The sequence below is a fragment of the Arvicanthis niloticus genome, chromosome 30, assembly GCF_011762505.2.
Source record: "Arvicanthis niloticus isolate mArvNil1 chromosome 30, mArvNil1.pat.X, whole genome shotgun sequence".
Taxonomy (NCBI): domain Eukaryota; kingdom Metazoa; phylum Chordata; class Mammalia; order Rodentia; family Muridae; genus Arvicanthis; species Arvicanthis niloticus.
Window position 1 is genome coordinate 2,231,181 of NC_133438.1, and position 10,703 is coordinate 2,241,883.

Here is a 10,703-nt window from a genome sequence, read left to right on the forward strand (position 1 = left end):
AGTTATTCTTTGCATTGTCATTACAAGCTGATCACTCAATGAATGAGTAGAAGAGAGAATAAAACTGTCCTTCTAGCAACAGGGGAATGTGTGTGTGTGTGTGTGAGAGAGAGAGAGAGAGAGAGAGAGAGAGAGAGAGAGAGAGAGAGAGAGAGAGAGGGGGAGAGAGAGACGCAGAGGAAGGAAGGGAGAGAGAAGATAAGAGAAGGGATGGGGGGTGGGAGGAAGAGAGGGAAGGAGAGGAAGGGAGATTCAGTTTTACCCACAAAGAGGAAATAGTTCACAAGAGTTCATTTGAAGAATGGAATGCCCCAAATACAAATATTTTGGGTATTTTGACTTGGAGATAACCACATTAGTTTGGATTAGATCAAATGACTGCCCAGTTATTATGGTAAAGCTTTAAAATAAATTTTGGTCTCTCTGTGTCATTATTGAGAAACTAGCTAAGATAAAAAAAATACAGTCACATTATTAGTTTCCAACTTACATTCATGTGAAAATTAACATTTATAACAAAGATGTTGGTTTTTCTATTTTTCTTTTTTTATTGGATATTTTAATTATTTACAATACAGATGTCATCCCCTTTCTCCATTTCCCCTTCCTAGAACTCCCATCCTATACCCCCTCTTCCTTTTTGCTTTTATACCATTTTGATTACATCCATCTATTAAGGTCAGTTTTATCTTGAGGGTCTAGCAAAATAATAGATGCAAATAGTCAAGGAACAAGCAATACAATAAACACAAATAGTCAAAGAAAAAGCAAGGCATTAAACCCAATTATGTGAACATTTACATAATTGTTTCTAAGGGCTTACTTATCAGGACAAAGTATCTGAGCCTACTTCTCTGCCCCAACCCAAGATCATTTTCATGGCTGGAGCCTACTTCCTTGCTCTAGCCTAATATTTAGAATTCTGCCTGAGATTACTTCTTTGTTGTAGCTTATGCTTTAGATTCCTACCTGAAATTACTTTTTTGTCTGAGCCTAATGTCAGATTCCTGCTTGAAGCTTACTTCCTTGTCCTTGGCCAATGTCATATTCCTGCCAAGCAGCCCATTTCCTTGTCCTTGGCCCATGTCAGCTTCTTGCCAAGCAGCCCCAAAGGGTCTCCATGTCTCCCCTTTTTTATTTTGTTAACAAGACTGAGCTTGTCTAAGGTTGTTCTGACAAGAATGCCTACCTTACTGATCATGGAACATGCATTATCAAAAAATATGCATTTTTGACTAAGGTTGGTAAGGCTCTGTGCAGAACTTATCCATCCTTGGCTTGCCAGCCTGTTAATTTAATAATTTTGTCTGGGGTCCATTTTCAGGTTTAAGCCATGTACTTTGGCTGCCAACATGTTGATGTTGTTAAAAAGAAGATTTACCAAAATGAGCAGGAATAAAAGTATTCCCAGGACAAGAAGGGCTAGCCTGATCAAGCTATATATGCCATTCCTGAGGTTTGACCAAAATGGAAATACTGACATCTGATAAATACTATAAATAAATACTGATAAATACTGATAAATCTGATAAATACTGATCAGGCTATGAATACTCTTATTTATCTGCAGCATCAAAGCTCAAAAAAGCAGCATTCTTTAAATTCATAATCTCATTATGTAAAGTTAACACATCCAGAGAAATGTTAGGATTATGCAAAATATCCTAGAGGTGTCTTTAAACTTTTATCAAATTATAATGACAATCATTGTGAATTTCAAAAGTAAAACTAGTCTAATGATATTTGTTATGACACTTGGGATGGCTCCTAAGTCTTTAACCCTTAATCTCCTTCAGATAATTTGAATGGGTTATAGACCATCATTCATTGTTCCAGATATCTATATAAAACATTTTGTACACTCAATACATTAGTAACATTTTTTTTGCTAGATGGTTAACAAAAATAGTTGTCTTAACTTCTTGTGTCAATGCTATTGCAGAAGCAGTGGTGCTAGCAATTAATGGAATTAAAGCTGTTATACCAGCAATAATCAAGCCTGCTACCCTCTTGCTTCTGCTTATCACCTGCTCACTTCTTCCAGCCCTTTCAAACTTTTTTCAGAGAACTATGGTTTTCTAATAACTAGGGCAATGAGAATAAAGCTTGTTAATAGACTCCCAAACAGACATGCCAGGTTTCAACACACTAACATAATTGGAAATTATACAGTCAATGCAACTTACAATAAACACTGTAGAAGAGACAAAGCCAATTTTAGTTTGATAATTAAAAGAGCCTTAAAACATGCACTAACCCTTGTTTGAATTCCAGATCCTGTCCCAACATTATCTCTTGCTATCCTAACATCATGGTGAGCTACAGCTAGCTTCCAAATATGTCTCTGACAAAGTCCAGATCCAGTCTTCCAAAAGTAGACAGTTATTTCCCATATTGAATTGATTTCTAGACCAGTACATGATTGAGTCCTAATAGCTGGTAACCTTTAAGAAGAATACAAGAGACATTATCGTTTCTCTTTTTGATTCTCTATCCCACAAGGTCTAAAAACTTGAGGCAAGTCAGCTTGTCTTATCTTGAATATAGTCAAACAAAGGTGGGTCAGGAACATGTGTCCAATACAGCTCCACAGTCACCCTTGTCAGGACACTCAGCAAGCTCACAGGTCGGCATCATTATTTGTCTCAGCAACAGTATGTCTCACCAATCTTTGTAAAGTTCCATGGGCCTCTTGACAATACTTTGTCCTTGAGGATTATACAAAATTTCCATAATAAATTATTGACAAAATGTCTCAACTGCTCAGCTACAATTGCCAGACCTATTATCTGTTTTTTTTAAATTTTTTTTGATATTTTATTTATTTACCTTTAAATGTTATCTCCTCTCCCATTCTCCCAAAAAACCCTCTTCCATCCCCCCTCCTCCTATTTCTGTGAGGGTTTGCTACCACCTTCCTCCCATTCCTGCCTCCCTACTTTTGTATTCCCCAACACTAGGGAATCCAAACTTTCAGGGACCAAGACCCTCCACTTCCACTGATGCCTGATAAGGCCACCCTCAACTACTTATACAGATGGAGCCATGAGTCCTTTATTTTGTGTTCTTAGGCTGGTGCTTTAGACCCTGGGAGCTCTAGTTGAGTATTTTGTTACTCCTTCTAAGATGGACCAAAGCACCCACACTTTGGTCTTCCTCCTTCTTCTTGAGCTTCATATGGTCTATTCATTGTATCTTAGGTATTGTGAGCTTTTGGGCTAATATACACGTTTCAGTGAGTACATACCATGTGACCGTATTACCTTACTCAGTATATGTTCTAGTTCCATACACTCGCCTAAGAATTTCATGAATTCACTATTTTTAATAGCTGAGTTGTGTAAATGTACCACAGTTTCTGTATCCATTCCTCTGTTGAATGACTTTTTTTTTTCCCAGCTTCAGGCTATTATAAATAAGGCTGCTATGAACAGCGGAGCATGTGCCCCTGTTGTATGTTGAAAAATCTTTTGGGTATATGGCCAGGAGTGGAATAGCTGGGTCCTCAGGCAACACTATGTTCAATTTTCTGAGGTATCACCAGACTGCTTTCCATAGTGGTTGTACCAGCTTACAATCCCACCAACAATGGAGGAGTGTTCCTCTTTCTCCACATCCTCGCTAACATATGCTGTCACCTGTGATTTTGATCTTAGCCATTCTGACTAGTGTGACGTGGAATCTCAGGGTTGTTTTGATTGCATTTCCCTGATGACTAAGGATGCCAAACACTTCTTTAGGTGCTTCTCAGCCATTCAAGTTTCATCAGTTGGGAATTCTTTCTTTAGCTCTTAACCCTGTTATTAATTATTAATTATTTGGTTGTCTAGAGTATAATTTCTTCAGTTCTTTGTAAATTGGATAATAGCCTTCTATCACATGTAGGATTGCTAAAGATCTTTTCTCAATATGTTGCTTGCCACTTTGTCCTATTAATGGTGTTTTTTGCTTTACAGATTCTTTGCAGTTTTGCAATTATTGATCTTAGAGCATAAGCCATTGGTGTTCTGTTCAGAAATTTTTCCATTGTACCCATGTGTTCGAGGCTTTTTTTAAATTGTCTCTCCTATTAGTTTCAGTGTAGCATGTTGTATGTGGAGGTCCTTGATCCGCTTGTACTTGAGCTTTGTACAAGGAGATAAGTATGGATCAATTTGTATTCTACATCCGACCTCCAGTTGAACCAATACCATTTGTTCAAAATGGTTTTTTCCACTTGATGGTTTTAGCTCCTTTGTCAAAGATCAAGTGACCATAGGTGTGGAGGTTCATTTCTAGGTCTTCTATTCTATTCTGATGATCCTCTTGCCTGTCTCTGTTCCAATGCCATGCAGTTTTTATCACTATTGCTTTGTAGTACAGCTTTAGGTCAGGAATGGTGATTCTCACAGAAGTTCTTTCATTGTTGAGAGTAGTTTTCTCTATTCTGGGTTTTTTGTTATTCCAAGTGAATTTGAGGATTGTTCTTTTTTATCTCTGTGAAGAATTGAGTGGGAATTTTGATGGGGTTGCATTAAATCTGTAGATTGGGCTCAGCAAGATAGCCATTTTTACTGTATTAATCCTTACAATCCGTGAGCATGGGAGATCTTTCAATCTTCTGAGATCTGCTTCAATTTCTTTCTTCAGGGACTTGAAGTTTCTGTCATACAGGTCTTTTATTTCCTTGGTTAGATTCACACTAAGGTATTTTATATTATTTATTACTATTGTGAAGGGCATCATTTCCATAATTTTTTTCCAGCCTATTTATCTTTTGAGTAGAGGAAGGATACTGATTTGTTTGAGTTAATTTTATATCCAGACACTTTGCTAAAATTACCAGGTTTAGGAGTTCTCTGGTGGAAGTTTTGGGATCACTTAAGTATACTATCATATCATCTGCAAATAATAAAATTTTTCCTTCTTCCTTTCCAATTTGTATCCCTTTGCCCTCCTTTTGTTGCCTAATTGTTCTGGCTACTACTTTCAGTACTATAATGAATAGGTAGGGAGAGAGTGGGCAGCCTTGTCTAGGTTCTGATTCAGTGGGATTGCTTCAAGTTTCTCTCCATTTAGTTTGATGTTGGCTACTGGTTTGGTGTATATTGGTTTTACTATATTTAGGTATGGGCCTTGGATTCTTGATCTTATCATGAATGGGTGTTGAATTTTGTCAAATGCTTTTTCAGCATCTAGTGATATGATCATGTCGTTTTGTTTTTTCTTTGAGTTTGTTAATATAGTGGATTACATTGATGGATTTTTATATACTGAAGCAACCTGCATTCCTGGGATAAAGCCTACTTGATCATTATTGATAATTGTTTTGATGTGTTCTTGGATTCGGTTTTCAAGAGTTTTATTGAGTATTGTTGCGTCGATATTTATAAGGGAGATTGGTCTGAAGTTCTCTTTCTTTGTTGAGTCTTTGTGTGGTTTAGGTATGAGTGTAATTGTGGCTTCATAGAATGAATTGGGTAGTGATCCTTCTGTTTCCATTTTGTGGACCAGTTTATAGAGAATTGGTACTAAGTCTTCTTTGAAGGTCTGATAGAACTCTGAACTAAAACCATCTGGTACCAGACATTTTTGGTGGAGAGATTCTCAGTGACTGCTTCTATTTCTTTAGGTGATATGGTACTGTTTAGATGGTTTATTTGCTCCTAATTTAACATTGGTAACTGGTATTTATCTAGAAAATTGTCCATTTCATTCAGATTTTTTAATATATACTATACTATACTGGCTTTTGTAGTAGGGCCTGATGATTTTTTAAATTTCTTCAGTTTCTATTGTTATGTCAACATTTTCAGTTCCAATTTATTAATTTGGATACTGTCTTGCTGCCCTCTGATTAGTCTGGCTAAGGGTTTATCTATTTTGTTGATTTTCTCAAAGGACCAGCTCCTGGTTTCACTGATCTTTTGTATAGTTTCTTTTGTTTTTACTTGGTTGATTTTAGCCTTGAGTTTGATTATTTCCTGCCATCTACCTCTCTTGGGTGCATTGGCTTCCTTTTTTTTCTATAGCTTTTAGGTATGTTTTCAAGCTGCTAGTGTATGCTCTCTCCAGGGTTTTTTGTTTTTTTGTTTTTTTTTCACTTAGAGCCATGAGTTTTCCTCTTTAGCACTGTTTTCATTGTGTTTCATCAGTTTTGGTATGATGTGTCTTCATTTTCATTAAATTCTAAAAGGTCTTTAATTTCTTTCTTTATTTCTATCCTGACCAAATTATCATTGAGTAGAGCGTTGTTCAGTTTCCATGTGAATGTGGGCTTTTCATTGTTTTTGTTGTTATTAAAGAACAGCCTTAGTCCATGGTTATCTGATAGGATGCATGGGATTATTTCAATTATTTTTTTTGTATCTGTTGAGGCCTGTTTTGTGACCAATTATATGGTCTATTTTGGAGAAGGTACCATGAGGTGCTGAGAACAAGATATATTCTTTTGTTTTAGAGTGAAATGTTCTATAGATGTCAGTTAAATGTTTTTGGTTCATAACTTCTGTTACCTTTAATAAGGTTTCTTTTATGAAAGTGGCTGCTCTTGCATTTGGCTCATAGATGTTCAGAATTGAGAGTTAATGTTGGTTGACTTTTCTTTTGATGAGTATAAAATGCCCTTCCTTATCCTTCTTGATAGGTTTAAGTTGAAATTTGATTTTATTTGGTATTAGAATGTCTACTCCAGCTTGTTTCTTAGGGCCATTTGCTTGAAAAATTGTTTTCCAGTCTTTTACTCTAAGTTAGTGTCTTTCTTGTCACTGAGGTGGGTTTCTTGTATGCAGCAAAATGCTTGGTCCTGTTGACGTATCCAGTCCGTTATTCTATGTCTTTTTATTGGGGAATTGAGTCCATTGGTGTTAAGAGATATTAAAAAGAGGAGATTGTTGCTTCTTGTTATGTTTGTTATTAGCAGTGGCATTGTTTGTCTGGCTATTTTCTTTGGATTTGTTGGAAGATAATTACTTTCAGGCTCTTTCTAGGGTATAATTTCCATCCTTGTATTGGATCTTTCCCACTATTATTTTTTTTTGTAGTGCTTGATTTGTGGAAAGATATTGTGTAAATTTTGGTTTAGTTGTAGAATATATTGGTTTCTCCATCTATGGTAATTGAGAGTTTTGCTGGGTACAGTAGCCTGGGCTGGCATCTGTGTTCTCTTAGGTTCTGTATTACATCAGTCAAGGATTTCTCGCTTTCATAGTATCTGGTGAGAAGTGTGTAATTCTGATAGGTCTGCCTTTCTATGTTACTTGACCATTTTCCCTTACTGCACTTAATATTCTTTCTTTGTTTTGTGGACTTGGTGCTTGAATTATTATGTGACAGGAGGTATTTCTTTTCTAGTCTAGTCTATTTGGTATTCTGTAGGCTTCTTGTATGTTTATGGGCATCTCGTTCTTTAGGTTAGGGAAGTTTTCTATAATTTTGTTAAAGATATTTACTGGCCCTTTAAATTGTCAATCTTCACCCTCATCTATACCTATTATCCTTAGGTTTGGTCTTCTCATTGTGTCCTGGATTTCCTGGATATTTTGACTTAGGAGCTTTTGCGTTTTGCATTTTCTTTGACAGTTGTGTCAATGTTTTCCATGGTATCTTCTGTACCTGAGATTCTCTCTTCTATCTCTTGTATTCTGTTGGTGATGCTTTCATCTTTGACTCCTGATTTTTCCTAGGTTTTCTATCTCCAGGGTAGTCTCCCTTTGAGATTTCTTTATTGTTTCTACTTCCATTTTTAGATCCTGGATGGTTTTGTTTAATTCCTTCACCTGTTTGGTTGTGTTTTCTAGCAATTCTTTAAGGGATTTTAGTGTTTACTCTTTAAGGGCTTCTACATGTTTACCCGTGGTCTCCTGTACTTATTTAAGGGAGTTATTTATGTCCTTCTTAAAGTCTTCTATCATCATCATGAGAAGTGATTTTAATTCTGAATCCTGCTTTTTTGGTGTGATGGTGTGTCCAGGGCTTGCTATGTGGGAGAACAGGGTTCTGATGATACCATGTAACTTTGGCTTCTGTTGCCTATGTTCTTGCACTTGCCTTTTGCCATCTGGTTAATTCTAGTGCTACCTGAACTCACTGTCTCTGACTGGAGCATTTCCTTCCAGTTATCTTGCTTGTGTCAGAATTTCTCAGGGTCCAGATGTCTCTGTGATCCTGTGATCCTGAGCTCTAGCTGCTCTGAGTGCAGTGGTTCTTCTAGGATGTCTCAGGATGTGGTGTCTGCTGCTCTGAGTGCAGTGGCTCCTCTAGGGTATCTCAGGATATGGTATCATCATGAGAGCAGACCAGCTAGCTGTCTGCCCCAGCCACAAGGACCAAGCGAGGGGTGGAAGGGGAGTGGGATTCTGCAGGAGCAGAGTTTGGGTGCCTGGTGGGTCCTGAGTACCCCCTGTTCCCAGTTGTAGCTCTGGGGCATAGGGCAGTGGGAGAGTGTTCTTACTCACCGTTCTGAGTGCATCGGCTCCTCTAGGATGTCTCAGAATATTGTCTTCATGAGAGCAGACCAGCTAAGTGTCTGCCCCAGCCACAAGGACAAAATGAGGGTTGGAAGGGGAGTGGTATTCCACAGGTGCGGTGTTTGGGTGCTTTTTGGGTCCTGAGCACCCCCTGATCCCAGTAGTAGCTCTGCTGCTCTGAATGCAGTGGCTCTTCTAGGATGTAACAGGATATGGTGTCTTCACAGGAGCAGACCAGCTAGATGCGCAACACATTTTGAATAGTATTTTTTCTTTCTTCTAATGTCAAAATGGACTGTGGAAGATGTGGGAATTGAGAAAGTGAATGTGGTCAGGGTGAACTATGTAAACTACCAAATAAACAAAATATTTTGGTGGATATGAAGGAGAAATGTTTCATTTAAGTTATGTGGTTGTTACTGAAGTTAATTTATATATATATTTTTTTTTCTGAAAAGTCTTATGTTTGTTTATACTGCCTATCACTTTTTCTCCTTTCTCATAGGCCAGTATCAAATTATCATGAGTACTGCACATTCTAGAAAGCTTGATGTATTGCCTTTTATCATTATGTGCATTCTGAGGTATTGAGTAATCCTACAGTAATAAGCATGGAAACTAATCATGCCTCTCAAAGATTGGATTGAAGTTTTGTTGTAGTTGTTGTTGTTGTTTTTGTTTAAATATGGTCTAGCCTGGCCTTATATGCTCTAGTTTAAGAGATTCTCTATTTCTTCATCCTCTTAGTAACCCCATGCATTAAAGGTGTCCTCATTCACCACAGGATACAACCAATTTCCATTATTCATTTGACCAGAGAAATCAAGTGGCTATATTGTAAAAGAAACTGTGCTGAATCACAAAATGGACTTCTGGAATCTGACACTCAGAATTATTTTCTTATTACAAACTACAGCTGGAATTATGGGAAATTTTTTCCTTATCTTCTATTACCTAGTCCTTTATTACAGAGAATGCACATTAAAACCCACAGATTTGATTCTGATGAACCTAATAGCAGCCAATGTTGTGATAATTCTCTTTTTAGGAGTGCCCCAAACAATGGCAGTTTGGGGATTGAAGGATTTCTTGAATCATTTAGAATGTGAGTTTGTATTATGCCTTCAAGGATTTGCTCGAAGTGTGTCCATTTACACCATATGCCTCATGAGTGTTTTCCAAACACTGACCATCATTTCCAAGAAATCTTTTTGGAAGTATTATAAAGTCAAAGCTGACACATACATTGGCTGTTGCATTTTCTTCCTTTGGGTCTTGAATGTGTTTTTAAATTCCATTTCAATTCTGTGTATACATATCACAAAGAATAACACAAATATGACAAGAATTAGAGATTTTGGGTACTGTATTCTTATAGGGAGTAATGACTTCACTGACACACTCTATGCAACTCTCGTCGTGTTTCCTGAAGTCTTCTTTTCTGTGCTTATTGTCTTGGCAAGTGTCTCCAAGATTGTCATTCTGTACAGACACAAGAAGAGAGTTCAACACATCCATAGCACTCATGGTTCCAGCCAAACTTCCCCAGAGTTCAGAGCCACTCAGAACATCCTCACAGTGGTGTCTACTTTTCTGGCCTTTTGTACTGTCACCTCCATCTTAAGAGGCTGTATAGCTCTTTTTCATAGTCACAGTTGGTGGCTGATTAATATCAATCACTTCACTTCTCTGTGTTTTCCCACTTTTGCACCCTTTATTCTTCTGAGTCATTACTCTATTGCATCTAGATTCAGTTTGGTCTTGTTAAGAAAAAAAATTGTCTCATAATTTTTGTATTGCCCAATTGTTTACTCCTTCTTCGCCCTAATAGGTCAATAAAAATGTCAAGGGAGTGATGCCTTCTCTAATATTCATCAAGTATGGTTAAACAGTGTTTATTTGTACCACCTGTCTCTTCATTTTCTTGTAAACAATGACCATCAGTACCACAAAATCCTTTTGGAAGCATCATAAAGACAAACCTGTCAAGAACATTAACTCTTCCATTTTTCTCCTCTTAGTCTTGCACATGTGGATCACTCTCACTTCCTTTGTATACACGTTTATCAAAATGAATAGCAAAAATGTTATAAGAACAAAAGCTTTTGGATAGTGTTCTCTTTTCTGGACTGATAATGTGAGTTGACTCATTCAATACTCCATTTGGCTCATTGTACTATTCAACTTACTGATACTACAATTTTTCAGTTTTACAATTTTACATTGTAGATGTTGTCAAAGAAAACAAAGAAGAAG

General features: G+C 37.1%; 1 protein-coding gene across 1 annotated transcript; it reads left to right on the top strand.

Annotated features, from left to right (window-relative positions):
• The first annotated feature begins 9,302 nt into the window (after positions 1-9,302).
• On the top strand, positions 9,303-10,235 carry LOC143440633 (vomeronasal type-1 receptor 4-like). The gene has a single exon (XM_076927423.1). It carries the CDS (start codon positions 9,312-9,314, stop codon positions 10,233-10,235), a length of 924 nt encoding a protein of 307 aa, XP_076783538.1. The 5' UTR covers positions 9,303-9,311.
• The last annotated feature ends 468 nt before the right edge of the window (positions 10,236-10,703 follow it).

Bases quoted from the DNA above. Each gene is read 5' to 3' on its own strand.
- LOC143440633 (XM_076927423.1), top strand. From the start codon at position 9,312: ATGGACTTCTGGAATCTGACACTCAGAATTATTTTCTTATTACAAACT.